Source organism: Myotis yumanensis, unplaced genomic scaffold (genome assembly GCF_028538775.1).
Source record: "Myotis yumanensis isolate MYYU_CA2020_CCGP unplaced genomic scaffold, mMyoYum1.0.hap1 SCAF_3, whole genome shotgun sequence".
Taxonomy (NCBI): domain Eukaryota; kingdom Metazoa; phylum Chordata; class Mammalia; order Chiroptera; family Vespertilionidae; genus Myotis; species Myotis yumanensis.
In genome coordinates this window covers 160,476,647-160,492,371 of record NW_027223754.1, presented here as the reverse complement: position 1 = coordinate 160,492,371, position 15,725 = coordinate 160,476,647, and the positions used below count along the sequence as shown (strand labels likewise).

The 15,725-nt window shown below is 39.6% G+C and overlaps 1 protein-coding gene across 1 annotated transcript; it reads left to right on the top strand.

Annotated features, from left to right (window-relative positions):
* The first annotated feature begins 339 nt into the window (after positions 1-339).
* Positions 340-1,274, top strand: LOC139005475 (olfactory receptor 9K2-like). Its single transcript, XM_070407706.1, is given in 2 exon segments — positions 340-595; positions 598-1,274. Coding segments are annotated over 2 exon segments (933 nt in total).
* Positions 1,275-15,725: the final 14,451 nt, after the last annotated feature.

The following is a 15,725-nucleotide window of genomic DNA, read 5'->3' as shown; positions in this document are numbered from 1 at the left end:
TCACAAATGCCATCTCACAAACCATCTCATATGATGAGATAGAGAGATATAAAGCAGTATCAGACTATGTTGTGTTGAAATCAACATTAGACTTAAATACGAAATGTTTCTCCTTCAGTCCAATTCCTTTTTAACTAGTTGTGCTGCCTTATGCAAGTCAAAACATGTCTCATTTACCTTGTTCATGTGTAGAAACTTAATGGAACTTAATGGAGATAATGGATATGAAAGTATTATGTAAACTATAAAGTATTTTTTTTTAACATGAAGCATTGTGATCATAGAGCAAGAGTGGAAACTTTGTTGACTTTCTCTTATACCTTTGAGCAGAAATTTGCCATGGGTGACAAGAGAGAAGACAACCACTCAGAAATGACTGACTTCATTCTTGTAGGCATCAGGGTCCAACCAGAGTTCCACAGTCTTCTCTTCCTCCTATTCCTGATTGTTTATGGGCTGGTCCTCCTGGGGAACCTCAGCATGATTGGCATCATTGTGACTGATCCCCGGCTGAACACACCAATGTACTTTTTCCTAGGCAACCTCTCTGTCATCGATCTCTCCTACTGCACTGTTATTGTACCCAAAGCCATGGCCTATCTCAGAAAAAGACCATATCCTTTGCAGGTTGTGTGGCTCAGTTGTTTCTTTATGCACTTTTCATGGTAACAGAGGCCTTTGTCCTGGCAGCCATGGCCTATGACCGTTTTATTGCCATCTGCAACCCACTTCTCTATACTGTCCGCATGTCAAGAAGCCTCTGTATACAGTTGGTGGCTGGTTCCTATCTCTGTGGCTGGGTCAGTTCCATCCTTCAAATTAGCGTGACATTCTCAATGTCTTTCTGTGCCTCCCGAGTCATTGATCACTTCTACTGTGATTCAAACCCAATTGAGAAGATCTCCTGTTCTAATACCTTTATGAATAAGATGGTGTCACTTAGTTTAGCTGTCATCATTATTTTGCCCACAATAGTTGTTATTGTAGTGTCTTACATGTATATCGTAAGCACTGTCTTGAAGATCCGCTCCAGTGAAGGGAGGAAGAAAGCCTTCTCAACTTGCAGCTCTCACCTGGGGGTTGTAAGTTTGCTCTACGGGACTGTCTCCTTTGTCTATCTCACACCTCCAAACAATCCCGAACTTCGTAAAGTGGCTTCAGTATGTTATATTTTGTTCACACCTATGCTGAACCCTTTAATCTACTCTCTAAGAAATAAGGATGTTAAAAATGCCATGCAAAAAGTCCTATGGAAGAAAAACGTTTTACTCTAAATCTCTTTCTGCTCATTAGATTGTTTCTTGCATTATTTGACTTTTCTTCCAGATCTTTTAGATTTAGGCATTTAAAGCTCAGGTTTATTTTGAAAAAATCTTAAATGTTTTATTAAATGGCATTAATAATATCCTATAAAGAATGCTCCAAATGCCTTATTCAGTTTTCCTCAAGGCAATGTTAAATCTGTAAGTTCCAGATACCCATAAAAACTTGCTGCATTTTACAAAGTTATATATTTCTCATTAATAATATAATATGTGAATGGGTAAGTATAGAATTTTGGTGTTTATCTTTTCTGTATGCCTAAGTAAAATTTAGATTGAGAAAATACTATGTATAATTATCAACTTGGAAATTGTGTGACCCAACTGGTTCATATGCAAATGACACTTAATATAAATGCTAATGTTGTATTTTGTTCTTGATGTCGCGCCAAAGATGTGAAAGCTTGTGTATATCATGAAGAGGAAATAAAAAGGTAAAATGACCAGTGATCTTTTTTTAAATCCTCAACTGAGGATATGTTTACCAACTTGAGGGAGAGAGAGAGAGAGAGAGAGAGAGAGAGAGGGAGAGAGGTGAGAGAAACATCGATTGATTGTCTCTCATAGATGCTCTGACCGGGTTCCCACAACTAGGTATGTGCCTTGACCAGGGATCAAACCTGGTTTTTGTGTACAGGATGATGCTCTAATCAACCGAGCCACCTAGCAATTGATCTTTTTTTAATTAAAGGAATTCCAGAAGAAGAAATGGGAAAATAGCATTGATTTGACTTAATTTGTGACATTTTGTTTGGTTTTCTTTTAATGCAATGGTCATCTCTTCTTTGCTCTCATACAATGAAAATATCTTATGATATTTATGATGTTTTAAAGCTCATGTCCTCTATTTTTTGGGGAACGCAAAATTTTGATAGTGAATGCAATTTGAAAGGACTATATTGAAATGAAGTCAGCTTGAAAATCTCAGTTAACAATATCACAAGGCATTACAATAACCTTTGTGGTTGGTTGGATTATATGTAAATGTATGTTTTTGTGTGCATGCATGTGTGTGTCTATGTGTGCGTATATCAGGATTAGTTTGGAATGGGGTAGTTTAAAAATGTGATTAGTTCTAAATATCAGACATCAGTTGAGAAGGGAAGGGTAGTTAAGGGAACATCCCACAGATTTGACATGTATCAAAGGAAGCCAAGTTCTAGAGCAGCGGTTCTCAACCTGTGGGTCGCAACCCCTTTAGGGGTTGAATGAACCGTTCACAGGGGTTGCCTAAGACCATCGGAAAACACATATATAATTACATATTGTTTTTGTGATTAATCACTATGCTTTAATTATGTTCAATTTGCAACAATGAAAATACATCCTGCATATCAGATATTTACATTATGATTCATAACAGTAGCAAAATTACAGATATGAAGTAGCAATGAAAATAATTTTATGGTTGGGGTCACCACAACATGAGGAGCTGTATTAAAGGGTCGTGGCATTAGGAAGGTTAGAACCACTGTTCTAGAGGAAGTCATGCCAGAGTTACCATTTTTACAATTGACATTAAGTAATGGTTCAGCTAAACAATGACAATGTCTACGTCTAGACAATATTAGACATTAGACAAACACTATATACTTGGCATTGTGAAAATCTAAATTATGGATCCTGGATTAGGTCTTCTTTTTCTGTTTTGTTTAGATACCTAAGCCTCCTTTGATGAGAGCACAATGAGGTGCGTCCTGGTGAGTTAATGTTTATTAGGGTAAGAGATCTGAGAAATTATTATTCTTAAGAGAGACAAGCTAAGTTACTTACTATTTCTCCCTAGACATGTGTGAATCTACCACTTTTCTTGGTGCTCAGATACTACCATTTTTCTTGACATTCAAAAAAATGTCATTTGGGAGCAAAATAGGAATCCAAATCAGCTCATAAACGGACCTTTGGCATTGACTATTATAAGTCTGGAAAATGCCCTTTTTAGGATTAGGTTTTACTTATTTAGAATGCCACTCTTTGATATGTCTAACAAGTGTGGGTTAGTAAGGACTATTGGAAAAAGGCAGTAAGCTATTGAATAAAAATACAACCTAAATTCATTTGCTTTAGTTTTTAGTTTAGTGGATTATATTTTCTGTTTTGTAGCCATAACATATTCCAGTATTCCAGTATATAACCTCACAAGTGGCGTTGTTTAAACACTCCGAATGTTGGAAGGAATCCAGGAAAGTTGAAAACCAAGAAAGAATGCTTTCAAAGGTGTTAAATTAAGCTCGCTCTAATTTTATTTTAATTGCCATAAACATTTTCCTTGGTTATTTTTTTCTGGGTTCACAGGAATTATGAAAAGTAGTGCCTGCTTTATATCTTTCTTGTTATTTGTGCCACCAAGATTCCATCAGAACAACCCAATGTCTTACCAACCTTTTGTTGGTTTTCATTGACAGTGTTTTCTTTTTCAATGATGTATAGATTGTTTATAAAACACTGCTACCTCCAAGAAAGTTTGAGGACTATATTCTGCATCATATACATAATAAATTGTTATTCTGAGGCGGCTTTAAAATTGTACACAAAAATCCTCATGGAGAAGTCTTTTCTTAGTGATATGATCTTGAAAGGCTGAAGTCTGCGTTAGGTATCTCAAACACTTTACATTTTTTGTACTGCATCATCTTATCATCCCTGGTTCCATGTTTGTAGACAACACACATATATTGATTGTTCTGAAACATCATGTGCTGCATTTTGTCTTTAAATTTTATGTACTAATATTTACCTAATGCTTAGTGTATTAATGCAGAGCTTTGGTGAGGGCATTTATAATAATATTTTCTATTGTCAAGATGCTAAGATTCTCTCACTCAGATAGTGGCAAGTGATAATTAAGCATTGATTTGAAACTTCACAAATGTAAGTTAAAATTACTAAATTAAGCATTCGTAGACAAGCACCCAGAGCTTTCTCCATTTGTCTTTCTTTAGGATAGTTTCAGCTCCTTATTATGAGATTTAAATTGGTGATTGGAGTAACTGAACTGCTTAAATATTGTAAAAATGTAATGTTGAATTGATAAGATTTTAGTCATTCTTACTGTTGTGAGTTGTGTATGGGATGTCACTTTGTCCAAACCCATGATACCAATATATGTCATAACATCAATAAAAATGTTGAGTGCATGTGAACTGTTATCCTAGTGCTCTCAGTGGGGACAAAGCTACTTACTGTTGTGGGTTGGAGAGGGAGGGGAAGAACAGGAAAGAGATGAGGTAAGAAAGGTATCTGGAACTGAAAACAACATGGAAAAGGAATCCATTTCAAAATCATTCTAATTTTGTAAAAACAAAAACAAAAACTTTAGCCAAAGAATGGTTTTAATATTTCCTAGTTTAAAAGATATGGTTTCTTCTTTCCTTATCCACATTTAAAAATCATTCGTTTATTTACATTTGTTTGCACTGTTATGATTGGTATCCATTTCCTTAACTGAATGTCTATATTTAGGTTTCTGTTATGGCAACCTACCTACCTAAAGTGACTTTTAACTTAAGCAATAGATAAAATAATTATAACACATACACACACACACACACACACACACACATATCTCTTCTATACTAATAAAGGGGTAATATGCTAATTAGACTGGGAGACCTTCCAGACAACCTTCTGGACAAAGCCATTTCCTTAACTGAATGTCTATATTTAGGTTTCTGTTATGGCAACCTACCTACCTAAAGTGACTTTTAACTTAAGCAATAGATAAAATAATTATAACACATACACACACACACACACACACACACATATCTCTTCTATACTAATAAAGGGGTAATATGCTAATTAGACTGGGAGACCTTCCAGACAACCTTCTGGACAAAGCCATGGTGGCGGGGCCAAGGCAGAGGTGGTTAGAGGTGATAAGGCCAGGAGGGGAGGGCAATTGGGGGTGATCAGGCCAGCATGCAGAGTGGTTAGGGACGATCAGGCAGGCAAGCAGGTGAGCAGTTAGGAGCCAGTGTTCCTAGATTGCAAAAGGGATGTCCGACTGCTGGTTTAGTGGGATTGGGCCTAAACTGGCAGTTGGACATCCCCTGAGGGTCCCAGATTGGAGAGGGTGCAGGCTGGACTGAGGGACACCCCCCCATGCACAAATTTTGTGCACTGGGCCACTAGTCCTATCTAATAAAAGAGAAACATGCAAATTGACCACAACCCCGACACCCTTCCCATTGGCTAATCAGCAGGATATGCAAATTAACTGCCAACCAAGATGGCAGCCAGCAGCCACGCAGCTGAAGTGAACAGGAGGCTTGTTTGCTCCAGTGATGGAAGAAGCCAATGTTCCTGGCCTGCCGGCCTGCTCTAAGCTACACTCTAAGAAACAATGTTTCAATTATAGAAGTTAAACAAGCTCCAGAGACCTGCTTTCAGCCAGCTTCGGCCTCAGAGCTTAGAGCTGCAGTGATGACAACAGAGTTTCAATTATAGAGGCCAAACAGACCCAGAAACTGCTTTCAGCCCTCAGAGCTAAAGCCGGCTCTCAGCTCCAGTGACAGCTATAGAAGGTAAATAAATCCCAGAATAAAAAAATAAAAGAAAAAAAGGAGAGGCTGGGAGCTTAAGTTGCCCTCCAGCCTGAAAATGGCTCTCAGGCCCTCACCCAGACTGGCCAGGCACCCCAGTGGGGACCCCCACCCTGAAGGGGGTGTGACCAGCTGCAAGCAGCCATCAGCCCGTCATCCAGGCTGGCCAGGCACCCAAGCGGGACCCCCACCCTGATCTGGGACACCCTTCAGGGTAAACCAGCTGGCCCCCACCCATGAACCAGGCCTCTATCCTATACTACAGGCAGGGCGGGACAGCGCGAGCTGCCATCTGGGCCCCATGTGCAGCCTTGGGCAGCGGGGTATAAGCCCCACCCCCAGCCAGGACCCTATGACTATTGGAGAGCAGGAAAGTGCTTCTGGGCCCTGGGTTGCTGTGGTGATCCGGCCATTGGTAAGTAGAAAAGTGTGGCCTGTAGGCAGCCCCCAGCTGTGCTTGATCCAGGAGCAGGAAAGCAAGCCCAGCCTGCGGGCAGCCCCCAGCTGGCCTTCTCCCTGGTCACCATGGTGATCCGGGAGCAGGAAAGCAAGCCTGGCCTGCAGGCAGCCCCCAGCTGGGCCTGCTCCTCAGTCGCCATGGGGATCTGGGAGCAGGAGAGCAAGCCCTGCCTGTGGGCAGCTCCCAGCTGGGCCTGCTCCCTGGTTGCCATGGAGACCTGGGAGCAGGAAAGCCTGGCTTGCAAGCAGCACCCCCATCCAGGCCATAGCTCAAGGGAGAGTACAACATGCAGTGGAGGCCAGGAGCCTGAGAGATCAACACAGAGGGGCTCCTGCTCCAAGCCTCATGGTGTGGCTGAGGGCAGGCCCCTAGCAGACACAAACACACACCACACACACAGTGCCTGCTCTGAGCCTCCAATGTGTCTGGGGGCAGACCCCCAGTGTGGACACACACACACACACACACACACACACACATACACACACAACAACTGCTTCGAGCCTACATGGCGCGGCTGGAGGCAGGCCCTAGCAGACAGACAGACACACACACACACACACACACACACACACACACACACACGTCCCGCCTGCTCCGAGCCTCTGCTGCCAGACTGTGGCCATCAGTAGGACATCCACTGAGGGCTCCCGGACTGTGAGAGTGGCAGGCTGGGCTGAGGGAACCCCACCCCCAGTGCATGAATTTCATGCACCAGGCCTCTAGTCTATAATAATAAAAGTGTAATATGCTAATTAGACAGGACAGCTGAACAAACTTCCAGATGTCATTCTGGACTTCTTTCCAGACGAAGCTGCTGTGGCGGGGCTGAGGCAGAGTGGTTAGGGGCGATCAGGCAGGCAGAGGTGGTTAGGGACGATCAGGCAAGCAGGCAAGTGCTTAGGGGCATTGGGAAGGCAGGCAGAGGGGTTAAGGGCAATCAGGCAGGCAGACGAGTGCTTGGGGTGATCAGCCAGGCAGGCAAGTACTTAGGGGTGATCAGGCAGGCAGGCGAGTGGTTGGGGCAATCAGGCAGGCAGGCTTGCATCAGATTTTGTGATTTCTGTTTCTGTGTGTCTTCTTTTTTCTTTTATTTCCCAATCCTCTTTTGAATTTGTTACATTTAATTAAATCTTTATTGTTGAAAGTATTACATATGTCCCCCTTTCCCTCCCTCCCATTGATCCCTTCTAGCCCACCCCCACCAGGCCTTCACTGACCTATTATCTGTGTCCATGGTTTATGCAGATATGCATACAAGTTCTCTGGTGAATCTCTTCCCACCCACCCATTGCCTTTTCTCTGAGATTCAATAGTCTGTTCCATGTTTCTATGTCTCTGGATCTATTTTGGTCATTAGCTTATTTTGTCCATTAGATATTTTTTGAAAGATTATTTTCAGTATTTCTCCCCCTAGAAACTTCAACAGGCTTATTTAACTTATCAAGGTCCAGTTACTAAATATTTAACATTTTCCTAAACAATACAAGGGCCTTAGGGGTCTTTAATGCCTTCGTCTTTTTCTTATTTTTTCCATTGACTTTAGTTTTATCTTATTTTTGAATGTTATAAGATTTTATTGTGCATTTGAACTTATCAATATAATTAATCATTTTTTTGGGGGGGGAGTTATACTTTATTATATGGGTTGACTTTGTAAACATAAATCACTAATATAGCCAAAAAGTAAAATAAAAAAGCAATTCCAAACATTGAAAACAAATAGAAATGAACCCAACTTTGTTACAAGTTGTTAAACACACATGAAAAAATGACATGAGAACACATTTTGTACATGTAGTCTACATTAATTTCTTAGAGTTGCTGTAATAAATTTCCACAAACTTGGGGGCTTAAACAATAGAATTTTTTTGACACAATGTAGTGTTATTCTTGCTATAATGATTGGTACTTGGAGGAGAGTAATGCACCCCAATCTAGTCCACACATGTCATTTTCCTGCCCACATTTGGATTGTCTTTTCTTTTTTAAAAATTATAGTTCACATTCAATATTATTCTGTATTAGTTTCAGGTGTTCAGCATAGTGGGTATACAATCATATACCTTACAGAGTGGTCCCCCGATACTTCAAGTATCCCCCCCCACTGGCCCATATATAGCTATTAAAATATTATTTTCCCCCCATTGACCTCTCCAGGCCACTCCTACCCCCCAGCACATGTCCTCAGCTGTGTCCATTGGCAATGTTTATATGCATGCATACAAGTCCTTTGGTCGATATCTTATCCCCCCTCCCCTGCCTTCCCTCTGAGGTTTGACAGTCAGTTCAATGCTTCTCTGTGTCTATTTTTGTTCATCAGTTTATGTAGTTCATTATAATCCACAAATGAGTGAGATCATGTGGTATTTATCTGTCTCCAACTGGCTTATTTCACTTAGCTTAATGCTCTCCAGGTCCATCCATGCTGTTGCAAATGGTAAAAGTTCCTTCTTTTTTTTAGAGCAGCATAGTATTCCATTGTGTAGATGTACCACTGTTTTTTAATCCATGCATCTTCTGATGGGCACTTAGGCTATTTCCAAATCTTAGCTATTGTAAATTGTGCTGCTATGAACATAGGGGTGCATATATCCTTTCTGATTGGTGTTTCTGGTTTCTTGGGATATATTCCTAGAAGTGGGATTACTGGGTCAAATTGGAGCTCCATTGTTAATTTTTTTGGGGAAACTCCATACTGTTTTCCACAGTGGCTGCACCAGTCTGCATTCCCACCAGAAGTGCAGAAGTGTTCCTTTTTCTCCACATCCTCGCCAGCACTTGTTGTTTGTTGATTTGTTGATGATAGCCATTCTGACAGGTGTGAGATGGTACCTCATTGTCGTTTTGATTTGCATTTCTCAGATGATTAGTGATTTTGAGCGTGTTTTATACGTCTCTTGGCCTTCTGTATGTCCTCTTTCAAAAAGTGTCTATTAAGGTCCTTTGCCCATTTTTTTAAATTGGATTGTGTATCTTCCTTTTGTTAAGTTGTATGAATTCCCTGTAAATTTTGTAGATTAAATCCTTATTGGAGATAACATTGGCACATATGTTCTCCCATTCAGTGGATTTTCTTGTTGTTTTGTTGATGGTTTCTTTTCCTGTGAAGAAACATTTTTTTATTTTGATGTAGTCCCATTTGTTTATTTTCTCCTTAATTTCCATTGTCCTAGTAGCTGTATCAGTAAAGATACTGCTTTGACACATGTCTGAGATTTTGCTGCCTGGGGTTTCCTCTAAGCTTTTTATGGTTTCCCATCTTACATTCCAGTCTTTTATCCATTTTGACTTTATTTTTGTGTATGGTCTAAGTTGGTGGTCAATTTCATTTTTTTTTGCATGTCCAGTTTTCCCAACACCATTTATTGAAGAGACTGTCTTGACTCCATTGTATGCTCTTACCTCCTTTATCAAATATTAATAGAGCATACTAGCTTGGGTCAATTTCTGGGTTCTCTGTTCTGTTACATTGGTTTATATATCTGTTCTTATGCCAGTACCAGGCAGTTTTGAGAACAGTGGCTTTGTAATATAGCTTGATATCTGGTATTGATATCCCTCCTACTTTGTTCTTTTTTTCTCAGGATTGCTGCAGCAATTCGTTATCTTTTTTAAATTCCATATAAATTTTTGGAGAAATTGTTCTAGGTCTGTGAAATATGCCATTGGTATTTTAAATGGGGAGTGCATTGAATCTATAGATTGCTTTGGGTAATATGAGCATTTTAATGATGTTGATTCTACCAATCTATGAACATGGTATCTTCTTCCATTTGTTTATGTCTTCCTCTATCTCTTAATCAATGTCCTATAGTTTTCTGAATACAGTCTTTTACCTCCTTAGGTAAGTTTACTTCTAGGTAGCTTAATTTTTTTGTTGCAATGATAAATGGGATTGTTTTTTAAATATCTCTTTCTGTGAGATCATTATTGGTGTATAAAAAGGCCATAGATTTCTGGGTGTTAATTTTGTATCCTGCTACATTTCCAAATTCACTTATTAAGTCTAATAGTTTTTTTATGGAATCTTTAGGATTTCTATGTATAATACCATGTCATCTGCAAATAATGACATTTTTACTTCTTCTTTTCCAATTTGGATACCTTTTATTTCTTCCTCTTGTCTAATTGCTATGGCTGGCAGTTCTAGTACTTGGTTGAATGGGAGTAGTGAGAGTGGGCAACCTTGTCTTGCTCCTGTTCTTAGGAGAATTGGTTTTAGTTTTTGGTCATTGAGTATGATGTTGGCTGTAGATTTGTCATATAAGGCTTTTATTGTGTTGAGGTATGATCTCTCTATTCCCATTTTGCTGAGAGTTTTTATCAAGAAAGGGCATTGGATTTTGTCAAATGCTTTTTCTGATATGACTATGTGATTTTTATCTCTCAGTTTGTTTATGTGATGTGTCACGTTTATTGATTTGCGGATATTGTATCATTCTTGCATCCCAGGAATAAATCCGACTTGGTCCTGGTTTATGATATTTCTAATGTAATGCTATATATGTTTTGCTAGAATTTTGTTGAGGATTTTAGCATCTCTGTTCATCAGAGATATTGGCCTGTAATTCTCTTTCTTGTTAGTGTCATTATCTGGTTTGGGGTTTAGGGTAATGCTGGCTTCATAGAAAGAGCTTGGAAGTGTTCCTTCCTCTTGAATTTTTTTGAATAGTCTGAGGAGGATAGGTTTTAGTTCTTCTTTGAATGTTTGGTAAAACTCCCCTGTGAAGCTGTCTCGCCCAGGGTTTTTGTTTGCTGGAGGTTTTTTGATTATTCTTCATAGTTATCAGCCTATTCAGATTTTTTAATTCTTCCTGATTGAGTTTTGGAAGTCGTATTTTTCTAGGAATATGTCCATTTCTTCTAGGTTGATCAGTTTGTTGGAATAGAGTTGTTCATAGTGTTTTATATATATATATATATATATATATATATATATAATACTTTGTATTTCTGTGGGATCTGTTGTTATTTTGCCTCTTTCATTTCTGATTTTATTTATTTGGGTCCTCTCTCTTTGCCTCTTGTTAAGCCTGGCTAGAGCTTCATCAATCTTGTTTATCCTTTCAAAGAATCAGCTCTTGGATTTATTGTTTTTTTTGTTTGTTTTTTGGTCTCTATGCCATTTATTTCTGCTCTGATCTTTATTATTTCTTACCTTCTGCTCACTCTGGGCTTTTTGTCCTGCTCTCTTTCTAATTTTTTAAGTTGTAGAGTTAGGTAATTTATTACAAGTTTTTCTTATCTTTTGAGGTAGGCCTGTAATGCTATTAACTTTCCTTTCTGGACTGCTTTCACTGTGTCTCATAGATTTTTGATTGTTGTGTTTTCAGTGTCCTTTGTTTCCAAGATGCTTTTTGTGTTTTTTTAAAAATATATTTTATTGATTTTTTACAGAGAGGAAGGGAGAGGGATAGAGAGTTAGAAACATCGATGAGAGAGAAACATTAATCAGCCGCTTCCTGCATACCCCCTACTGAGCATGTGCTCGCAACCAAGGTACATGTCCTTGACCGGAATCGAACCTTGGTCCCTTGTGTCTGCAGTCCGACGCTCTAACCACTGAGCCAAACCGGTTAGGGCCCAGGATTTTTTTTTATTTCTCCTTTGATCTTGTTGATAACCCAATCATTGTTTAATAGCATGCTATTTAGTCTCCAAGTGTTTGAATTTTTTTGATTGTTTTTATTGTAGTTGATTTCTAATTTTATGCCATTGTGATCTGAGAAGATGCTTGATATGATTTCAATCTTCTTGAATTTGGAGAGACTTTGCCTGTGTCCCAAAATGAGGTCTATCTTTGAAAATTCCCATATGCACTTGGGAAGAATGTGTATTCTGTAGCTTTAAGGTGAAATGTTCTGAAGATGTCAATTAAGTCCATCTGATCTAGTGAGTCATTTAGTATTGCTGTTTCTTTGCTGATTTTTTGTCTAGAGGATTTATCTAGTGATGTCAATGGGGTATTGAAGTCCCCTACTGTGATTGTATTGCTGTCAATCTCTCCTTTTATATCTTCCTGAAGTTTTTTTTATATATTTTGGTGCTCCTGCATTGGGAGCTTATATGTTCACCATAGTTATATCCTCTTGTTTTATCGATCCTTTAGTATTATGAAGTGGCCCTTCTTATCTCTTCTTATGGCTTTCACTTTGAGGTCTATTTTGTCAGATATAAGTATTGTTACCCCAGCTTTTTTATCACTTCCATTTGCCTGAAAGATATTTTTCCATCCCTTTACTTTCAGTCTGTGTGAGTCCCTTGTTCTGAGGTGGGTCTTTTGTAGACAGCATATGTATGGGTCATGTTTTCTTATCCATTCAGCCATTTGATGTCTTTTGATTGGAACATTTAATCCATTTATGTTTAAGACTATTATTGATAGGTATTTTTTTGTAGCAATTTTTATTCTTTGTGCCTGTGTTTCTTCTTCCCTTTTTTATTTATTCTTTTTACAATAGTTCTTTTAGCATTTCTTGCATTGCTGGCTTGGTTGTGATAGACTCCCTTAGCCATTTTTTGTCTGTGAAGCTCCTGATTTCTCCTTCAATTTTGAATGATAGCCTTGTTGGATAGAGTATTCTTGGATTCAGTTCTTTGCTTTGCAAGGTTTTGTATACTTCCTTTCATTCCCTTCTGGCCGGATGTGTTTCTGTTGAAAAATCATTTGGTAATCTAATGGGAGTTCCTTTATTGGTAACTTTCTGTCTTGCTTCTTGCAGCCCTTAAAATTCTTTCTTTGTCTTATATTTGTCAGTGTAAATTCAATATATCTTGCTTCGGGTCTTTTTGGGTTCTTCTAGTTTGGGAGTCTCTGTGCTTGCGTGACTTTTTTTCTTCTCCACATCAGGGAAGTTTTCTGTCATTATTTCTTCAAGTAGGTTTTCTAATCCTTGCTCCACTTTTTGTCATTCTGGCACTCCTATTTTATGTATGTTACTTTGTTTCATGTTGTCCGAAAGCTCCATTTGGTTCTCCTGCTTTCTAATTGTTTTCTTTAATGCTGTTCAGATTGGGCATTATTTGCCATATCTTCTAACTCACTAAATTGGTTCTCTGCTTTTTCTAGTCTACTGTTGAAACCTTCCATCATGTTTTTTAATTGTAGCTATATCATGCTTGATTTCTCCTTGATTCTTACATAAATGTTGATTTTCTCATCCATCCAGTTTATGAACTGTATGACCATTATTTGAATTCTTTCCCTGACATATTGCATGCCTCTTTTTCATTTAGTTCCTTTTCTGGTGATTCCTCCTTTCCTTTCCTTTGAGGGTTGTTTCTTTGTCTCCCCATTCCTGTTATCACTGGTCTGAGGCTCGCTGGCAGGACATGCAGGTTCAGGGCTGATGCTGCAGGCTGGGCGGGCAGAGAGCACAGTCCTTGGCTCGCAGGTGGGATGCATCAGGCCTGGGACCCACACCATGGGCTTAATGGGCAGAGATTGCAGATAGAGGCTCACCTGCAGGACACACAGGGCCAGGGCTGATGCCATGGTCTTAGTGGGACATGCTGGGTCCAGGGCTCACGCCGCAGTCTTGGGGGGTGGGGAAATGCAGTAGGAGGCTCATCTTGTGATGTATAGGGCTGGAGTGAGGCTGCGAGCTTGGCCGGTGTGTGGGGATGCAGTTCGAGACCCATAGGAGCCTGCATCCAGGGTGGCTGGAGTCCTGGTGTCCGGGGATCTGCAGCTGAGGTAACAGGTCTTTGGCCAGAGTGCCTGTAGGGTCTGGGGTGGCATCTGAGGCCAGTGTGGGTGGTGGCAAGGCCGGGCTCCTAGTCACAGCAGCTCTTCCCTTCAAGATGGCATGGTTTCTGTCAAAGCCATCTGCCCCAGAGGTAATTTCAGTGGTAGCAGGGTCTCTCCATCTGGAAGAACATTCTGCAGGGTCTAACTGTCTTTCACGCACACACACACTCACACACACACATCACACCACACACCACACACCTCCACACACTCCCCTTTTGCTCCTTCACTCGCTCACACTCTTTTCCTCACTGCCATATTGTTGGCCACTATCTTCCTCTAAATAATAGAAACTTATTGTCTCACATTTCTGAAGGCTAGAAGTTGGAAATCAAGGTATTGGCAGGGTTTTTTCATACCTTTCTCTTAGCTTCTGGTATTGCTAGCAATCTTTGGCATTCCTTGACTTATGGCACCATAGATATGATCTCTGTCATCACATGGCATTCTCCCTGTGTGTCTTCATGTCATCTTTCATCTGTGCATATGTGTTTCCAAGTGTATTTTTATCTTTTTTTATAAAGCTACCAATCATATTGAATTAAGGGCTCACCCTACTTCAGAATGACCTCATCTTAAATAATTACATTAGCAATGACCCTTTTTCCTAGTAAGGTCATATTCCCAGATATTGGGAGATAGGACTTGAAGAGATAATTTCTTTTTGGAGAGACAATTGGACCCATAACACAATCTTACTGATATATATATATATATATATATATATATATATATATATATATTTAATTCTAGCAAATTTTGCCTGTGAGATATATATATATATATATATATATATAATCAGTAAGATTGTGTTATGGCCCTAGCCAGTGGATAGAGCGTCGGCCTGTGGACTGAAGTGTCCCAGGTTCAATTCTGGCCAAGGGCACATACCTGGGTTGCAGGCTTAATCCCCAGTAAGGGGTGTGCAGGAGGCAGCCGATCAATGATTCTCTCTCAACATTGATGTTTCTATATCTCTCTCCCTCTTCCTTCCTCTCTGAAATCAATAAAGAAATATATATATTTTTAAAAAGATTGTGTTATGGGTCCAATTCTCTCTCTCTCTCTCTCTCTCTCTCTCTCTCTCTCTCTCTCTGGCATTCCTTGACTTATGGCACCATAAAAAAACATATATATATATATATATATATATATATATATATATATATTCTTTTTTTTAAATGTTTATTGTTGATATGCTGGAAGTTATCCACTGTCTACACTATCAGGGAAGTGCAAACAAGGAACCCAAAAGGCTGATGGACCTTGAGCTTTGGTAAGGGCTAAAGCTATGCAGTGATTGTTCTGTCTAGACAATGATGGCTCAAGCAATTTTCTGATCTAAAAGTCTCAAAGTAAATCTTTACTAATATTTACTGACCTTTAAGATAGTCTGTCTGCTACCAGATTGCCTGCTTGACTAAGGGCAAGATGTGTGTTCTAAAATTGAATAAAAAGCAAACAGGGCCTGGGCACCAGTGAAGCCTTTCCTCTTGAGAAAGACTCTCCGCATGGCCCCCTATAATTTACAAATTAATATTTCTTGTCTATCTATTCATTTGTGCATGGCCCTTATCTAGATCCTGAACCCTAGCCATGCAGGTCGCGGCTTTCACAACAGGTATGCCCCCATTGTCCACATCCAC